The sequence below is a fragment of the Pseudochaenichthys georgianus genome, chromosome 12 (assembly GCF_902827115.2).
Source record: "Pseudochaenichthys georgianus chromosome 12, fPseGeo1.2, whole genome shotgun sequence".
Lineage (NCBI taxonomy): Eukaryota > Metazoa > Chordata > Actinopteri > Perciformes > Channichthyidae > Pseudochaenichthys > Pseudochaenichthys georgianus.
Genome location: NC_047514.1, coordinates 16,072,470 through 16,091,742, shown reverse-complemented (window position 1 = coordinate 16,091,742; position 19,273 = coordinate 16,072,470). Strand labels below are relative to the sequence as shown.

The window sequence follows — 19,273 nt, the reverse complement described above, 5'->3', positions numbered from 1 at the left end:
ATTTTTCTACAATAAACTTTACTCTTTTATTGGAAATGTCTATTTAAAGATATCATTATTTGACTTACTGCTTTTATGATTCTTCATTTGTTGTTATGCTCTAACATTTCTATTGGTATCTTAGACTTAGACTCTAAGTCTAAGATACCAATAGAAATGTCTTAATGAGAAAACCTGTTGTAACTAAAGCTGCATTTGAAAATCATAATGTCAAAGTACTTTATTCAAACAAAATACAATTATTGAATATGTAAATGAATGAATACAAAAACACCAGGCTTTTTCACTGAAGTAAAAGCTGCACACACAAGTCAAATAATGTAATGAATTTTAGTCATGATGTTTATTAATTTCTGCCTTCAACTAACTATTAATGCTGCTTCTTATTTGCTAAAAATGCCTGGCTGCAGCTTTGTGGAGGGAAATCTGAAGGAGGCACTGTGCTCTTCAGATTCAACTTTATTGTCATTACGTATACAGTACTAGTGACGAAATGTAAGTTTAGGCATCTGACCAGAACTGCAAAAAAGCAGTGCAGGAGTCTACATAATGAGAATAATTATACATGGAATTATTATAAATAGAATAATTATAAATATCTATAAACAGATGAATATATACAGTGTAAACGGCATTGACAGTAAAATATATAAACAGGTGGGTGGTGGGTATGGGATTGAGTCTGTCAGCGGGCAGAGTTCAGCAGGGTAACAGCCCTTTAACTGTCGAGACCAAAGCCTTGGGGAAAGTCTTAAAACATATGTACACTCCCTGATAGCAAACGATGACGAGGCTCAGAAGAACAATTTGGTGGTCACACAAGATATTTTACAATGCCTGTTCATTCCTCTTTGCTAAAAATGTTTATTATGGTCTATTAATCCTTTTATAAAAGTAAAGCTGGCACATTTAGTAAGTGATGAAATGTAATTGAGTACCAGTTTTCAGGAGCAGTGAACAATATAATTTAACTAAGAGTTACATAATAGTATTTTTCAAAAATGCTCCATTCTGCATAATAAGTACTTTTACTTTTGGCAATTGAAGTCTATTTTAAATATTTTTACTTATCTTGTACTTTAATACAAGTTAGATTTTGAATGAGTATGTATACACTGTTCTTGCTACTTTTAGTAAAACATGCCTCTTATTTTTCTATAATAAACTTTACTCTTTTATTGGAAATGTCTATTTATAGATAGAATTATTTGACTTACGTAATGAATTTTAGTCATAATATTTATTAATTTCTGCCTTCAACTAACTATTAATGCTGCTTCTTATTTGCTAAAAATGCCTGGCTGCAGCTTTGTGGAGGGAAATCTGAAGGAGGCACTGTGGCTCTTTAACTGTCGAGACCAAAGCCTTGGGAAAGTCATATGTACACTCCCTGATAGCAAATGATGACGAGGCTAAGAAGAACAATTTGGTGGTTACACAAGATATTTTACAATTCTTAATTACATTTTAACTAGATGAATTAATGCAATGCTTGGGCGAAGTAATTTCACATAGTCTTCAACTTAATGTTTTTGTAGAGAAAATGTGTACATCATGGGGGAAACATTAAAAGAAACTGGAAGAGCTGTTATCTACAGCTTAACATCATACTGAAAGCTGATGTAGCTGTCAAAACTGTTTGCATGCCAAATTTCAAATGACTTGCTAATAGCTTTTTCATACTGTACCTGCTAAAGTCACTTTTTATAAAGATCTATATTTATGTTCATCTTCTTCAGGCAATGAAATAAAGAGAACACAGACAATGTTTGTAAATCCAAATCGTTGTATTTTATACTAGAACACTTGGTTGCAAACCAGACAATACAACTTATCCAGTCAAAATGATGTGTTTACTGCCACTATCACATCTTCTTTTAGAACTGTGCAACATCACACCTCTGACAACAGACACATTTTCACATGCAGAAAATATGAAAGATCGAAAGGATGTTCACATAGGACAAGGTCAGGCTGGTTCTGAAAGGAATACTCCTACAAACTGGTCGTGCTGTGTAAATCCCTGACAGATTACCAGTTATAAAAATACTATATGTATATGGTTTCTCTTTTTACTGTCCATTGGGCACTTTAACTGGTTTCTTACGCCCCGATTTCCAGCGGTTATTTCTGAATTTCTTCTGAAGACCACCCCCGCCCTGTTCCTAAAAAAAATGAATGAAACAATAATTAAAACAACATTTGAACATGAATTGAATTACACAAAAAAACAAAATTGATTGTAGATTTCTACAGACCTTTTTGCGTTTCTGCTGTTGCACCTGCGTGTCCACCTCCACCTCCATCTCTTCATCTTCATCTGTCTGGAAGTCATCTTCCTCCTTAGCTGCTTCACCCTCTACAACTTCTTCTGGCTCGTCTTTTAAACTGAACATCGTAGCTGTGGGAACATATAACAGGGTTACAGCAAACTAAAACTCCTATCCTAAAAGCCACCATTCAGACGGACAAGTGATTTAATTCAAGAGGTTTTGCCTGGAGTTAAATTCTGCAGACCACCGGGATGCACAGTTAGACATAATAACCATAATAAAAAGTGGACAAAGATGTCTACAGTGTGTGCATCTACTGACGGGGGTAGAGGTCACTCATGCTGTCTTCTGAGTCACTGTGATCCTCGTCACTCGATGAAGTTCCCGCATGTGTGGAGGTCTTCCCCCGACTGGCCTCCTCTTCAGGGTCTCTGGGCTTTTTCCGTTGTTGTCTTGCTGGAACATAATCAATCCCTAGCTCCACACACTCCTCATCTAGAGCAGGAATGAGACAGTCATGTTAGTAAGTTGAAAGTGTAAATAATAAAATATTTCTGAGGTTGAATAGCTTGACTCAATATTGATCATACTGAGAGAACAATTTAATGTGTTTTGTCTATTCATAACTTAAAAGATGTGAATGCCCAGATTCAATTATGTGTAACTGCTAGGCAAACATATAGCTCTAAAAAGAATGGCGTGATAAACATTTAGTAATATTATCAATGAGTTTCTAAGAACCAAGGTACAATGGCAACACTGACAAGAACTGAAATAATACTACAGTGTACATATCAAATAGATGGTGAAGTCCATCAGTACAAATCTTTATGTGAATATTGTCACAAAATGACTGCCTGAGCAGATTTAGAAAGATTCTCTTGATCATAACAGTGATACCATAGAAATACATTTTTTAAGTAATCCGATCATCATGATAGCTTCCATTTCCTTCCCGGATTAGAATATCACACGAAAAGTCTGTGTCACGAAGGTTGTATAACACAGTGGTTCTCAAATGGGGGTACGCGGACCCCTAGGGGTACATTGGAGTACTGCAGGGGGTACGTGAGATTTATTTTATGTTAATGAAAAAAACAACATAAGTTATGCATTTCAACAAACTACTATTAGTAGATGAACTACTTTATTCAAAGGTTTACAGTAATTCTGGATAATAAAATGGGAAAAATAAACAGGGTGCTCTCTTTTCCTCTCCCTCTCCTGACAGCCCGTCAGTCTCGTGCAGCTCGCTGAACCTGTAATAAGTGACCCGACAGTAAAGAATACGTATATTTATAACTAGTTTAGCTAGTTCCAGAGTAGATGAAATAGCTAAGTGTGTTAGGTCTAACTCTTAGTGTATTTAATTTTGCTCCGCTCAACGGTCCGCAGGGTCGGCGTCATGGGGGGTCATACGAGGGCCATGCCCACCCAAATGAGTCACTGTGCCCCCCCAACGCAGGGTGGGCAAGCCTTGTCACTTTGCCGTTTTTTTTTTAAATCATATAAGTGAAAACGTTTCCACTAAAGGTTTTTTGTGTGAAATACATCAGAAATAAAGAATACAAATATAAAACAGCCTGAGGTGTGCTCACTGCTGCTCTCTGATTGGTGTGTTGCTTGACCAATGACCCCCGACTTTTGTTTTGTTATCATTACGTGGCTGTGTGTTTTAGATGAAAGCCGGTGGCAATCTGTTCATCTGTTACACTGATTATACAGTAAAGCCATCGAAAATAATATGATATACAGTACAGTACAAGTAGCCTACTTCTGGGTCTGTGTTTCATTCAAGCTCGGCTCTGTGTGTGTGTGGCACGATCGCATTTTGTGAGTGCGCGAGCGGTAACGTGGAATGTTGTTGTTAGCATCTGGTTAGCTAGCTATGCTAACAGATATAAAGAGCTGTTTCTACACCAAGGTGGAGGAGAGTCCTCTCCTATCAGACTGAGAGGATCGTATAACTTCAGCTCAGTGAGGTAAGGACTCTCTCAGTGTTTAGATAGTTCACTTTAGTGTAAGTTATCTCAGTGGGTCTCAAACGGTTTGGTCACCATTTATGTAAACAAGTATTTGCGAGGAACACATGTATATGATCATTAGCCTATAGTTATTTAAAAAATAAAAGAATAAATGAAAAACGGGTATGAAATACTATAGGACAGTAACACAAGAATACAGTTTAAAAGGGGAGTAATTAGTCAAATATCCATAAAGAAAAAGTAAATCTGTGTACAGTTCTGTTTCATATGGATGCTGAGAGATGTAGGCTATCCATAGATCTCTTCATTTTGCTCTCAAAGTGCACCAGATTGATGCATTTAACTTCAATATTTTAAAAATAATCTTCCCGGGGGAGCATGCCCCCAGACCCTTTTTATATGGTGGCCTATGTCCATATGTTTCTGTTTTGGTGGTTGTGCCACAACCGTGCATGTATGCACAAGTCATAGGTGCGCTAGGAAATAGCACTACACCCCTGCAATGTGTGTGAAAGACAATAGACTTTACAGCATATTTTTTTTAATTGAAGTTGCGTTGGTGTTTGTGTGTTGGTTGTTGACGGCAGTGTGTGCCCCCCCATGGTAAATGATTGCCCCCCCATTCGATTTGTTCTAGAGCTGACCCTGACGGTCCGTCACAGCGGGGGAGCTGTGATCATGCAGAGCTGCGTGTTCTCCGTCAGCAGCAGTTGATCTGATCTCTGATCTCTCTCTCGCGTCCGGTTATACTTCACTCGCGTTTATGTCCAAATCTATCTGATCTAGCTAATTATATGACTGCCTGCTTATCAAAGGACACCTAAACAATAAGCGTTGCTTGGCAACGGCCGCAGAGTATAGCGCAGCATTAGGCATAATGTTTATATGAGGGGTCAAAATCCCATGCTCATAAAATGCTCATATATTTGTTTCTCTTCATTCCCCATGCCCCAAAATAAATAAATATACAATTTTTGGGAAAAGTAAGGAAGTTTGAGCGGTGTGGGTTTTATATAAACAGAGTTACACATATTTCAAAACTCGAAGTATAATAACTGCAGTTGCCTCCCTGTCAGAATGACAAAGATCCTCAGTGAAGCACAAGCCCGTGTTTCTCACTACATTGTAAGTACAATTTATTAAAAAGATCAGTTCAATGCAACTAATGTCGTCTTAGTGTTATTGCTTGATGTTAAAATTGGTTTGCCATGAATTTAGTGATGGATTGTAAACATTTGAAATGTAGCATTTAAGTGTTTCTCAGTTACAAGGTTGTTGTTTTAATAAATCAGACACTGGTGGTGCAGCGCTGTACTGTACCTCTTTATATAGGCATTTGTTCCTTAACAAATAGTTTTTGCGCTGATCAGGGGGTACTTGGCTGAATTTTTTTTCAAAGGGGGTACATTATTGAAAAAAGTTTGAGAACCACTGTTCTAACATACTCTACTGTTCAAAAGCAGTCTATACCTACTAGATCACAACCTGTAAAGAACAAGGTGACATGCATGCAGATAAGTAATGGACTGACATTTTTCGAGGGCTTTCTTGAAGCGTTTCCCGTTGACATGTCTTAGGACATGATGAGGCTGTCGGTTAAGGTGTCTGAGGGTCAGCCTACAGAAGAGCTGTTTTCTGGGAAACAGACAGGAGACATCACATTAAAGATATATCACACAAATGCAGATAGCTACACGCATTAAGACATGTTCTGAGTGATGATACATTATGGCATTCCTAGTGCAATTTCTGCAAGTAAGATTAGAAATGTGATTGTCTTTATAAATAATATGGTATAAGCATTATTCTTCCTTACGGTTGTTTTGAGCTTTGTACAACATGTGGTTCATACTGTCTGTAGTTGAACTCGGCAGTCGTACTCAGTTTCTCATATTTCTTCCCTTTAGTAAACGCCTGGAGCTCCGTCAGGTTGCATGGAAACTCATGGCCATTCAGAGTGCATTTGATCTGAAAACAACAAATTAGGTGACCATGCAATCATCACAACACTTCACCCTGCATGGGTCCATGTGATCATTTAGCATTACGGCTAGCATCACATTGTACGACAGTGTGTTTCGTGAGATCTGATGGAATTAGCTCGCCAACCTTTTTGCCATCTGTAAACTGGAGGAAAGGGTGGTTAAGAAGAAAGGCTTTGACGTCCGCAGGTAATTCCTCCATAGCTTAAATAACTAATCAAAACAGATATATCGGTGTGTATAGAATAGTCCAACCCCTTACAGGAAATAGTGACTACACGTGGGCAAAGGGTCAGGCTCTGTTGCATGATTTGTTGGCGCCATCTACTGACCAAAGTTAGGTAGGTCAGCTTTAACGATTGGATTAAGCTATTCAGCTTTAATTGTATTTAACTTATAAACAGGACAATTTGATTAAATAAATGTTGGTTATCCAAGTAAAGCTTTACGTTTTCAGTATTCTTCATAGGAAAACTGATCAAATAAGATGTAGAGGCACACTAGTATTATATAAATGTCCACAATAAATCAGCTACAATTACACAGACAAGTCAAGACTAACAGTAAACTCAAGAATGCAAAAATAAACGTTAATTAGATAAAGTCATGTGCTCTTAGTGCGTCAAGTCAACTGACAGGCAGAATCTCACAACTCGAAATCAAAGAGCAAAACAAGTTTAAGAGAAAAAGAGGACATTTATCGAAAACGTACTCTTGTAATAGTAACGTATCAACGGTATCAACACTTGAAAGATGTTCTGAGGTGTAGGGTTGAAAACTATCAACTCAACTATCCGCAGGTTATCTGTACAGAGTGTCAGCTCGTCTTTATTATTAGCATCTTTGCTGAGAACGCAAAACCCCACCCACATTTCCCCCACAATCCATCACTTCGGTAAACAAATAGCGGGTGACAAATGTCAAGTAAGCTAGCTACGATAGAATAAAGTAACAATAATAAACGTGAATATTTATGCAATGTCTGGACCAAATGGAGATCCACATATATCAATTGACGATGGTATTATCGACGACGGAGAAGATGAATTTGAGGAAGAAGGTAATGCACTAATGTTGTCATTCATTATAATCGGTGTAGCGTTATTGTAGTGAAGGATAATCACTCGGGTCACGTTCAGTGTGCTATTTCAGAGGTTTTTGGTCAATAAAGTCATAAGCAGCCATTTCTATTAGATTTACACCTTCACCTGATGTTAGGTGACACTGACTTTGAATTAGTTTAGCATTGTTGAGGGGCTTTCTGATTGAAGCATGTTAATATCATTTTGAACTTCTGCATATCAGTCATATCAATGTATTCTTATGGGTTTTCAAAGTGACAGTAGTTGCGTTGTTCTCTGTTTGTAGAGCATATATAAGATGTATTGAATGATCAGTGCTGTCTATCTGCTTTTTTTTTTTTGCTCGAGATCAAATCCTCAAATTAAGAGTTCATCAAAGTGCATGTGTTCAGTAGAAATTTGATTACAATCTGTTTAAAAGTTGTCTGAGAATAAAAAGAAACCAAATTATTCTAAATTAATTGTTTTTAAATCAGATTTAGTAACACTTTAGTTTTGTAAATTGTTGTCTTTTTAAGACAATTTGTTTACTCTTTATCTGAAAGTATATTATACACACAGGTTAAATATACTCAGAATTTGTGTTGGTTAATGGTGGGGATTATCAGATTATCAGACAGTCTAATTAAGGCTACTCTCCTCTTGTCTGTCTTTGCCAGCTATTCACTCAATAAATATGTTCCTTATATTAATAGGAAGTCAAAACCAATGGTACGTTTGGAAACCTTAATCCTGTCCAAATGAATGGGGATCTCAGGGATAAAAACATAGAAGCCTCTTTTTATGTTAAAGAAACTATTTTCTCAATAGAAGCTCTAACAGAAATCTCTTTCATGCATATCCACAGAGTTTGAAGCCATCAACTCGGCGCTGGATCAGATCAACTCCTATCTTGATGATATAGAAGATCGTAATGATTCACTGAATGGCAAACTGCACGAACTATTGGAGTCAAACCGGGAGGCCCGACAGGAGTTCAAGGCCCAACAGCTGCAGACCCCGGAGGAGCAGCTTTGTCCTGCAGAGGGGGACGAGTCCTCCAGCAAGGAAGACTTGGACAAGGAGGATTGAAAATGTATGATGAGAAGGGCTAAGCTCAGCCAAATACAGGGATGTAAATATTTATGAAAGCATCTTATCGACTACCTGGATCTGATCTCCTCAGTAGATGTCCATATTGTTTTCCTCCTTTATTGAACTGTGGTGTTTGCTTCCACAACTGATCTTAGAGTGACCTCTAGCAGCTTCTTATACAAGTTGTAAACTGCAGTGACCTGGGAATATAACCGTAAAATGTCCTGCGTTGATGTTTAAAAAGCTAATCAGGCCCAAGTGGGACATATTGAGAACAATTCTAAAGCCAGGATGACATAAGAACTTTATTAAAAAGCAACACGCTGATCTATACAATGACTCGCTCAATGTTTCAGGATTGGTGCACGTGAAGTGTTGATCCAGTTGTGTCGTCAGCTTTCTGATATGGTATGTTCCTGTCCCAAAAAGTAAATATGCAAAGATCAAATATCTACCAGTTTTATATAGTTGTATCTGCAGCATGACTGTAAATGTGCTGTCCTGTTTGTGTTTGTATAAGTTAAGTGACCACAAAAGTTGAAATAAAGTCGACCAAGTGTGGGAATTGTCAGACATTTTTAATAGAAATTAAAATGAACCCCCCCAACAGAAAACAAAAATCCCCAAATCCATAACTTCCAGCAGTTAGAAAACATCCCGTTTATTCACCTCCATTTAGTCAGTAGCTGAATACAAATACAATAAGAAACATACAGCTTTGTCTGAAATTATCTTTTACATGTCCTTTTCTCTCTTCTGTTCTGAGCTTCACTTCTTCATCATAAGTACGTGTCATGTGACAGTCACCACCAAGACTACAATAGTTGCTACATGCGTCAGCAAACCACTTGTGTGCTTCAAAATGTCCCTCCCAGATGTGGACGATGAAATGTTTCCAGAACGTCACACTAGTCCTCAAACCTTGTGACTGCTGAAATGCTGGAACCAAAGTTACACATTTGTATGATCATGGGATGGTCTACTGTTTGTTAAATTAAATAGAAACACTTTCCTCCTCACAATAACTGGTTTCTTCTGTCCAGTGTATAGCAAACACAAATATCTTAGAAAATCAATGCAATGATAAATTAGAGGAAAATGAGCAACTACCACTAACAGCATTGTAAGACAATGGAAAACACTTTTTTTCTGAATGCAGGCACACTCTACTATCCATTCTACGCTTTTATCGTTATGAATTATGAGTTAGAAGACTGATTTGTGGGTCAATCTTTAATACCCAGCAGCATATGTCTAAACCGACGAGCTTTCAAATATCCAAATGAGCAGATAGTGCAGACTTTTGAGTTTAGAGCCTGTTGAATCCCAACACATTTTAAACACTTTATTAAGAAAAAAATATGTCTCAACACTCCATCTAAAAGTACCCTGTTTAACACTTTAGTTTGAAAAACAAAATACCTTATTCGCTCAAACACTTACATTGCTTACATTCTCCTTTCAGCTCTCTATAAGCCTGTGCCATTATTGAACATGTCTCCACTTGTACGTTATATTAAAAATAACAATCACTCTTCTAGCTAGCTTAATGAGCAAAAACAATATCCTGATCCTTGAGCACAGCAGGGTGGGAAATTAACGTTTTGGAGGGACTACCAGCCTATTTGGTTTCTTGAACGCAGCATAATTATAAAAAGCCTAGATGCTGTTCATTTAGGGGTCATAAGCAATTAAAGTGATTGTAATAAATAGTTCTGGAAGATGGGGCAATTGCTCTTTTAAGCAGATGTCAAATGCAGATCTACTTGTTTGGGAAATGCATGTAATACTTTACATTAAAAACTGTATAGGTATATATATACTATACGCTTTTATCAGTGTCTCAATTCCATTCTACTTGTTAACAGTCAATTCTTTGCAGTATAGTTCACTTGTGGCTCTGTGTGGTTGTACTTCAGCTGAAGACATATGGTAAATGGTCATAAATAACATTTTACACAAGATAAGATTTTTACCTGATGATGGAGCGAGATGAAATTAAGGGACTGCTAAAGTTACTACAATTTAAATACACTTTTAGTTTACTTGGGGGGTTCACAAAGCGTCTTTTTTTTTTACCACCTGTGTGCAAGTGACTTTTTGAGTTAACTACATATTGCAATAAACATGCCGAAAAATGCTTTGATTTTAGTATGAAGGAAGAAATTGGGACAGAATGTGTATCAAGTTGATGGTTTTTGTAGAAGAAGCTTCTCTTTATAAGGAAAACAGTTTGATCTGAACTACAATGACCTAATGTGTATTGCTGTAATGTAGTGGTGAGGCTAGGGATGATGCGACATCATTCTTTGACCGCGAGCCAACATTTGGACCCACTGGTTTAACATGTATGCTATAGCTGTCAGGTGTTAATTTCCCACCCCAGGAGAGCATCACATTGGAAGTCATGTTCCACCATGGTGTATTATCAATCTTCCTACATGTGTGTGGTAAATTCAGACTTTCCGACATGGAGAGAAGCGGGGCTGCTCACACCTTGGTCTCAGTTTCATGAAAGCACCTCATCACATACGGACACATCCGGTCAGTATCAGGTTACATTTCTGCCAGGTTCCACTCTTTCCCCACCTCCTCTCTGACTCAGCGTCTGTTTGTGGCCCTCCCCGACTTGCGTTTGGGTTTAGCTTTTGCCTTCTTTTTCCCTGGGACAGCAGGAACCTCCATCTCTTCCTCCATCACTTCCTCCATCTCTTCCTCCATCACTTCCTCCATCTCTTCCTCCATCTCTTCCTCCTCCTCCTCCTCCTCTTCTTCTTTAATAGCATCTGGCTCCTCTCCGCTGGCAGCAGGAGGCTCAACTGGCCCCTCCATATCTACAGAGTCCTGGGATGTCTTTGTCTCTTCTCCTTTCGTTGTCTCTTCTCCTTTCGTTGTCTCTTCTCCTTTCGTTGTCTCTTCTCCTTTCGTTGTCTCTTCTTCTTTCAGTTGGAGGCGGAGCTCTTGGTCTGTGCCGTCAGTGCTGGTGGCTGAGGTGCTGACAAAGTGCTGTGAGGTTGGTTCTGCTTCTTCCTCCTCCTCCTGTTGCTGGGTTTCTGGGTTTGTCAGTAAAACAGAGTTTTCCTCAGAGGGGGAGGTTTCCTCAGAACAGACTGTGGGGGTCTCGGACACAGGAGGCCCGAGGCTGTCTGCAGCGGGGAGACACTCTCTGGAAGATTCAACAGCGTCGCTCTTCAAATCTCGGTACCTCTGAGAAGACGAAGCATGAATATATGTTACAAATACAGAAGGACATTCTCCAAGGGAAACACACGTTAATGCACATCTCTTTACATGCAGTAAACCCTCTAAGAAATACTGGGATTGAAGTTGCCGTTCAACAATCTGTGACACAAAACTATTCACACAAAAAACCACAAACATGAATACTATAGTTAGTAGAAAGAAGTAGATCAACAATAGCTTGTGCCAGAGATAATCAGTTATACTCTTTTTTAAGTAAAAAACAAGGTGAGTAAAAGAATGGAAAGACCAACCTTGAGCTTCTCAAAATGCTTCATTGATTTGCAGTGGGTGTGCAGGGCAGAGGATTCAAAGTGGTAGAACTTGTTGCAGAGTCTGCAGATAAAACCTGCGACTGGAACAAAAAAACTGGACCCTGCAGTAAAAGAAACCAAATAATTAACATCGCCTGAATCTTATCGGTAAATCCAAACAATAACGCGTACAAAGGTCACTTCAAAGTAGGGCTGGGCGATTTGGCCTAAAAACTAATGGACAATTTTCGATTTAAACCTCGATTTTTTCTGTTTTTTTCTAAACAAACCAGACCAAGGCAACATTTAAATACATATTTTCTTTATTAACACAATAAAAATAAATGAGATTACCAAGTAGTCTAGGCCTATGTGAACAAATCAGTTGTTCAAGAATAAAAAAAATAAAATAAAAACAGCATCACGGCACTTGGCTGTCATTAATGTGCAAAGATTTTTTTTTAAATCAAACTAAAAAAAAAATCTCTTGTCATCCCTGAAAAAACTTGTAAAATGAAATACAACAAATAATAAATAATGATAATGAAATGAATAATAAAAAAATACCCTCAAACAAAATAACATCCCTTTAACTTTCTAGGACGTTGTCTTTCTACAGACCTTACACAGAACAGTTGTTTGTTCTATGTATGACCGCTTGTACCCGAACCACTTCCATACAACTGAAGTAGCACCTTTTTTAGGAATGAGTTCTTCATCTGTGTTCGTGGACATTTTTATGGTACATCTGTCGGTGAAGCGGTGAATGTGATTGTAGTAGGCTATGTGACTACCTGATCTGCAGCTCTGCACATGCAGTGTTATAAATTAAAATCAATGTTTTTGATGGCATAAAGTACCTTAAACATACCGTCAGTTTAAATGCTGTTTTATACTGAAAAACCAGAAGTTCTCGTGCGCAGTTGTTAAGCTTTTATTCTGAAAATCCTTCATCTCCGGTTAGCATTTAGCATGTGGCTAATATACCATTTACTATAGGAGGTGAATTTAGTAGCGATATGACACGGAGTGTTGCACACCGAAACCTACTGATTTCAACACTACAACTACTGTATAGACGTTGAGATATTATTATTGCTGAATATTAAATGAAGGTACAGTTTATTTGAATACGTTTGTTTACAGACGTGGGTAGCATTGAGACAACAACCGGAACTACCAGAAATGAAACCAGCCGTGAAGTTTTTCCTGTCTTGAGTATTGATTACAGCGTTCAAAACCATATTAAATGAAAAGTCATGAAAGAGATAAGGAGGAGAAAAGGCGTGTTTAGTTATATATGTAATGTACAATGTCTGAGTCCTCTGTTATGCTCAACAACGAACACAGCATAACAACAGCAGATCGGGCAGAGCTGCAGATCGGGTAGTCACAGGCAATGTGGCTGAGTTTTGTGCACATTCTGGAAAGTGAGAGAGTAAGCTACTACGGAGTCCCTTAAAGCAAAACAAATCTGCAGAGTCTAGAAATGTTTTAAAATCGCGATTTTTCGGTTCAGCCATTTCACAAACCGTAGGAAAGTAAAAATGCAAATTAATCGTGAAAACCGAAAAAATCGCCCAGCCCTACTTCAAAGGTCACTTCAAAGGACTCACCATAGACTGTGTCAGCGTCATACTGCTCGTCACTGGCCATGTCCTTCAGAGTCACTTCTTTAACGGAGGAACAGTCATCCTGTCACAGTAAACAAGTATAGTTTAACAAACTACAGGGTCCTAATAGTGTAATTTGAGATCCTAAGAGAATGTGGTCCGAATCGAAAATAAGAAAAACATAAAAGCAAATCACCTGTTCGTTCATCTGTTTATCCTCTTCTTCCTCCTCATCCTCCTCCTCCTCCTCCTCCTCGCCCTCCACCTCCTCCAATGAGAAGCCCTCTGTGTCCAGCTCCGTCAGCTTGCCTAAGGCCTCGCAGCCCTCCTGTTCCTGGAGCTAGTGAACAGTAGCGAGTACAGCATTAATATTTCAATCTGGGAAATACTAGCTTGTTGTTAAAACGTTTTGAAATCATTATAAAACACAGATACCTCCTCCACTTTCCGTCTGTGATCCTGAGACCGCAAGTGCTCCACAAAAATCTGGGAGGTCCTGAAACGTTTCTTGCAGACAGTGCAGGAGGAGATGACGGCTCTGCTGGCAAGCTGAGGAGAGATGAAGGGACGACAGGACATTAATGATTCTTTATATTTGAAAACAACCAGAAAAGCAGTTTGAACCATTTTGATAAAGAGATGTGCTTATCTATAACGTAAGCAGGGTTACTTTGTGTTCCTCTGTGCGACGGTGCTCTGTGAGGCTACTGGTGAAGTGGGTGTGACAGGTGGCACACCAATGCTTCAAGTCAGACCTCTTCTCTCTGCAGAAAATAAAGACAAACAATATTCATAAATCTATTCATGAAAATGACAAGCTAGGAAAAAGACCCCGTTGAAGGAGACAATCAAAAAGGCGCTGACTCATCTCTCTTATCTTTTGACTTGACACAAAACAAATGCATACTGCTTTAAACTGACCCGTCTTTAATTGCTTCCTGTAGGGACTCGTGCACTCGTGGCATCAGGGTGACCAGGCAGGCATTGCTCATGTGTTGGATCTCCATCATCCTCTGCTGGTGCGAAACACTGTTCATATGACTCTTGAAGTTCTGAAAAAAACACAACAACATTAGAAGATAATAGTTTATGAGATAACATGCATTATACGTTTCCTGCAACCTTTCAGACTAGATAACCAAGGCCTATGTATGTGAATGTGTGCGTCCATTCAACATACTTGCTGGTTGTGGCAGGTAATGCTGCAGAGATAGCAGTAGAACTTATTGGTGCCATCTGCTACACCCTCCTCTTCCTCCTGGTTGTCTGCTGAAGCTAAAGAGGCGTCTTTCCCCTCTGAGAGGAAATCCCCCTGCTGGTCCTCTTCACTCAGCCTGCCTGGTGGGGACGTAGCTGACAAATGGCTGTGCTCCTACAGAGAGGTTCAAACCAGAACTAAACCCAGTGTCCCAAAGTATTTATGTAACTGAGGCGATAAACAGGAGGTCATCAGATAGTGGTAGCCAGCATTGAGCACCACATGACCCACCTAGCGTTTGCAATAGTGATTTAGCCAATTCAAAATAGATTATTTAGCGTTCAAATTACTTTGTCTATGCCAAATAAAGACTCCTCACCTCAGTAGCTCTGCTCTCCTCCAGTGCCTCAACAACATCCGACCCCCCAGGGGAGCCTCCTTCCTCCATAAGGATGCAGTCTGGGAAAAGGGGGTAAAAAAGCAAAAATCGAAGTTATCATCTCAACTGACCTAAACTACAGTAACATTAAATGACGGCTCAGTTAAATAAAAGTAGAGTATTTAACCATCTACTCAATGTTTCTGGGGGTTTTACCTCCAGGCTGGCTGTCCTCGGTGTTGCTGTTAGTATCTGAAAACAGAAGATCTCCATCTGTATCTGCTATGGTGATCGTCTCAACACCACAGTGCTCCTTGGGATTCTCTGACCTGCAGTGAAAATAACAAGATTTAGCGAAGGAACAAATAACAAATCTTTAGGTTGGTGTAAAGTCCTTCCATGATCCATATTTCGGCTGGGTATTCTTGCTGCCTCCATGGATAAGACATTAACACAGTGGCTGTAGGAGCCATGACAAGACAAAACATTTTCCATACCCATCTGTCCTCTGCTTCTTGACTACAGGTTCTTCAAGTTGCTCCTCAGACGACTGCGTTGGTTCTTCCACTCCTCCCACGGCACCATCTGTGCGACAAAAAACAAAGTTGGAAACAGTCACAAAGAAAATGTTCAAACAAATGCTCACCATTCAACTTCTTCATAAAGTCTCACATGACATTGAACACACCCATCACATTAAACCTTAAGCATGTTTCAGTGCTGGTGATTTGCAGCTCTACCTGTTTCAGTCTTGTCCCCGGCTTCATTGATAATGCTAGCTACTGGTTGGTCGTCTGTGCTCCCTGAGGCCATCTGCTCGCTGTCCCTCTTCCTGTCAGGCTGACGGGCTGCAGCGTCCTACACAAGAGAGACCACGATAGGATCACAAATATACAACAAAGTCTGAGATAACATTGCAGCTATGAAACAAAGGTGTCTCATAGCACAAATCACTGACAACAAATTATTGTGTTTGAATTGAGTAATGTTGTTCAAATACACTTTTGTGTCCAATCAACTGTCCAAAACCCATGGGTATTTCGTATACCATCGTACAAAAACTGTAAATATTTTCATTTTTAGCTGAAACGTATTAATTGTTCTGCATTTATGCTCAAAAACTACCAATGTAATTACTATCACTTGATAAATAACATATACAAAATAATGGAGAATAATTCTCTAACCATAAACACATTGATTAATCATTTCAGCTCTACTATCAAACATCTATCATATCATACTATCTACTACAAATAAAATATACAAAATAACCACATGATTGCATTTGGGTCAAATATGACTTCATTACAATGAAAGCATTAGCTGAAGTTATAAACACATGATTTGATGCTTGCTGCATCAGTTCTTATATTAACAGATGTTTACTTGTTCTGACTAGTCTAAAGTCAGACCTAAATTAAAGTTGTCAATAATGTCATAATCATAATGGTGCTTTTGTAATTACCGCAGTAGTGGTGGAAGTAGTGGTGGAAGAGAAGGACGAAGAGGCTGTGGTGGGGGGGGTGATGTTGTTGTTGTTGTTGTAGTAGCGACTGTGCTGGTGGTACTGTCGGGCAGCTGGGTAACCCATCATGGGGGACTTCATGGCCATGCCCATGGGGACCGGGCCGAGCAGAGAGTTCCTGGACCCGGCAGTGAAGAACTGACGGAACTGCTGTCTAGCCATCCCAAAGCCCCGCATGCTACCTGAACGAGCATGAAAAGAGACGCATTCGTAAGAAAAGACGCACATTTAAACACCTTGGAAGGTGGTTATCCAATGCTTCTAAACACATTGTCTGTGTAAGTGTCCAACTAATATGTGCCTGTTCTTTATGATTTCCAGTTGTCTTTTAACTTGAATTCAAAGTGTACCCTGCATCTGCTGCATCAGTAGGGCCCCCTGCAGCATGGGATTAGGGGCCATGGACCCCTGGCACATGTTGACCATCCTGGGAGGAGGGGCTGACTGCTGAGCGCCAGGAAGGGATCTGCGCAACAAATACACATGAGTGAATAAACATAGAGCATCATTTCACAAGTACATTTGCAGATATACGTTTTATTCAAATTATTCATCAAACGTGGATATGTATTTTACACATCAGATATAACATGGACAAAGCTGCACACAAGCTGCTAATGTTAAATGTTAAAAGTGTTTTATATAATGTGCAGTTTATCAACACTACTTTTGGGAAGGCCAGATAACAGGCCTTTGCCAACTCTTAATACCTGATACAGAAAGACAATGGTGATTTGGTTGGAGTTAGAAGTTCTCATTAATGGTCACAATAACAAAACAAACTTTTTAGAAAAGTATGCCAGTGCTGCAAGATTGGGATTGATAGAAATAATATCGCATAGCTGCTTTTCTATCAACTAAATGTACTTCATAATAACAAACATAACATTTCCTACCTGGATTAAATGCCCCAACAACAAATAACCAGAGGTGGGAGAAGTATTCAGATCTTGTACTCAAGTAATAGTACAAGAGTTTAGGAATACTCTGTTACAGGTAAAAGTCCTGCATTAACTCACAGTTACTCACAAAAGTATAAGCATAAAGATATACTTAAATTACCAAAAGTACTCATTATACAGATCAGAATAATATATGATATGTTTTGAATGCTGCACAATAGCTTGTGAATGTTAATCCAAGTGTAACTAAAGTCTTATTTAAGTGTTGTTTATATTTCAAATCATTAATCCAAATGTGCAAAGTAACTAAAGATATGAAATAAAAGTAATGGAGTAAAAGTACACTATTTACCTCTTGTAATAATTGTAGTCAGGTAGAAGACATTTCATAAAATGTAAATACTCAAGTAAAGTACAATACATTTGTACTTAAATACATGTATTTAGTTACTTTACACCACTGCAAATAATGATGTATATAGACAGGCTTTACACATATTCAATTTAAAATATATACTGCCCACAGTGGGGCTTGTGTTGTGGTTTAAGGGTCAGCCACCGCCAGTCCCACATACCTCATCCGGAGGGCCCTGCCTAATCACCGGGCTCGAGTTAACGCTCTTACCGCTGTGCCTGGTGGTGGTGATGGGCGACATGATGCCGAGGAGGCGGCTGTGGCGGAGGGGGAGGTGGAGGCTGCTGCTGGAAAAGTTGTTGTAGCTGCCGCAGGTGCTGGTGAAATTGTTGCTGCTGCTGCTGCTGCTGCTGCTGGTGGTGGTGCGGATTGAACATAACGGGCTTTAATTTCCTCCGTTGATGTTACACAATGTAAAGACCACCAGCGGTAAGGTGACACTGTTTTAAAAACCCTCAAGAGGAGGTGTCTCTGAATGGAGAGAGAACAAATTTGTGTCATTATCTGTCCCGTTGTCTTTGTTGTACAGACGCATTCAATAACAGTGCGCACCTCCTGAGACAGCGAGTCGCTCTCATATTTCTAGATGACAACTAGCTAGCACTAGTCTAGCACGTAAGCTAACAACAATTTTCTTTTTTTGGTTTGCATGGTTTATTTATAATTCCTTCACCTTGTTAGCTAACATCATAACGGGAACCGTGATTTTTTAGAAGAGAGCAACATGTTATTCAATAACGAACACAAAATAATGTTAGAAAAAAATGAACAAGCTACACCTGCTCTGAAACAAACGAAGCTAGCTACATTAGCCACCGCACAGTGACTGAACACAACAAGTTAGCTTAGCTTAGCTTCAAAATAGCTAGCAAACTTACGGATAAAAACACAGCGGCTTCAGGGGTACTATCTACATGTTACTATAGCAACAGTTGTAACGACTTACATCTCAGAGGAAAGCAGCGATGTATTGTTGATAATCCAACTAAAATAATAGCAGAGTTTAATTCTTTCTCTCAGTCCCGGGTACAACTCGCATAAGGCAGCGAACCGTCTTCAGTGTGGTGAGGTTACAACATTGTGTTGCCCCCTGGTGGCTGTCTGGAGAGCTGGAAATAATATGCTCCCATCATAAAATAGCTTTAGATAATGTAGCTATTTATGATTATAATTAAAAAGTTAGTGATTACATCCAAAATCACAGTGGCCTCTTTAATTAAATATCTCTTATACGTTTTTAAGCTTTTGCATGTTACACTTGAAACACTAGCTAAATGTAAAGAATTCATAAAAGTGGAACATCATTTTACACTAGCATCCACTGGTAATTATGGAAATGGAAAATAAA

General features: G+C 39.0%; 3 protein-coding genes across 3 annotated transcripts; 1 reads left to right on the top strand and 2 right to left on the bottom strand.

The window, feature by feature from the left end:
* Positions 1 to 1,768: 1,768 nt before the first annotated feature.
* surf2 (surfeit 2) lies at positions 1,769 to 6,519 on the bottom strand. Its single transcript, XM_034095906.1, has 6 exons — positions 6,368 to 6,519; positions 6,075 to 6,226; positions 5,790 to 5,893; positions 2,595 to 2,768; positions 2,259 to 2,401; positions 1,769 to 2,165 (listed from the first exon to the last, which is right to left on the bottom strand). The coding sequence occupies exons 1-6, from the start codon at positions 6,440 to 6,442 to the stop codon at positions 2,073 to 2,075; spliced, it is 741 nt and encodes a 246-aa protein (XP_033951797.1). The 5' UTR covers positions 6,443 to 6,519; the 3' UTR covers positions 1,769 to 2,072.
* Positions 6,520 to 7,115: 596 nt separating this feature from the next.
* Positions 7,116 to 10,231, top strand: bbln (bublin coiled coil protein). The gene is made up of 2 exons (XM_034095909.1): positions 7,116 to 7,300; positions 8,170 to 10,231. The coding sequence occupies exons 1-2, from the start codon at positions 7,219 to 7,221 to the stop codon at positions 8,391 to 8,393; spliced, it is 306 nt and encodes a 101-aa protein (XP_033951800.1). The 5' UTR covers positions 7,116 to 7,218; the 3' UTR covers positions 8,394 to 10,231.
* ciz1a (cdkn1a interacting zinc finger protein 1a) lies at positions 8,956 to 19,017 on the bottom strand. Its single transcript, XM_034096500.2, has 16 exons — positions 18,872 to 19,017; positions 18,136 to 18,396; positions 16,959 to 17,074; positions 16,549 to 16,790; positions 15,821 to 15,938; positions 15,578 to 15,665; positions 15,297 to 15,409; positions 15,081 to 15,160; positions 14,684 to 14,875; positions 14,425 to 14,555; positions 14,174 to 14,267; positions 13,939 to 14,052; positions 13,700 to 13,843; positions 13,507 to 13,585; positions 11,891 to 12,012; positions 8,956 to 11,603 (listed from the first exon to the last, which is right to left on the bottom strand). The coding sequence occupies exons 2-16, from the start codon at positions 18,300 to 18,302 to the stop codon at positions 10,998 to 11,000; spliced, it is 2,406 nt and encodes an 801-aa protein (XP_033952391.1). The 5' UTR covers positions 18,303 to 18,396; positions 18,872 to 19,017; the 3' UTR covers positions 8,956 to 10,997.
* Positions 19,018 to 19,273: the final 256 nt, after the last annotated feature.

Coding starts and splice junctions, on each gene's coding strand:
- ciz1a (XM_034096500.2), bottom strand. CDS start 18,302: ATGTTCAATCCGCACCACCACCAGCAGCAGCAGCAGCAGCAGCAGCAA. Junction 15,666..15,820: donor CGGGGACAAGACTGAAACAG/GTAGAGCTGCAA, acceptor TTTGTCGCACAG/ATGGTGCCGTGGGAGGAGTG. Junction 14,556..14,683: donor TTACCTGCCACAACCAGCAA/GTATGTTGAATG, acceptor TGTTTTTTTCAG/AACTTCAAGAGTCATATGAA.
- bbln (XM_034095909.1), top strand. CDS start 7,219: ATGTCTGGACCAAATGGAGATCCACATATATCAATTGACGATGGTATT. Junction 7,301..8,169: donor AGATGAATTTGAGGAAGAAG/GTAATGCACTAA, acceptor GCATATCCACAG/AGTTTGAAGCCATCAACTCG.
- surf2 (XM_034095906.1), bottom strand. CDS start 6,442: ATGGAGGAATTACCTGCGGACGTCAAAGCCTTTCTTCTTAACCACCCT. Junction 2,402..2,594: donor CATGAGTGACCTCTACCCCC/GTCAGTAGATGC, acceptor ATGTTCCCACAG/CTACGATGTTCAGTTTAAAA. Junction 2,166..2,258: donor AACAGCAGAAACGCAAAAAG/GTCTGTAGAAAT, acceptor CATTTTTTTTAG/GAACAGGGCGGGGGTGGTCT.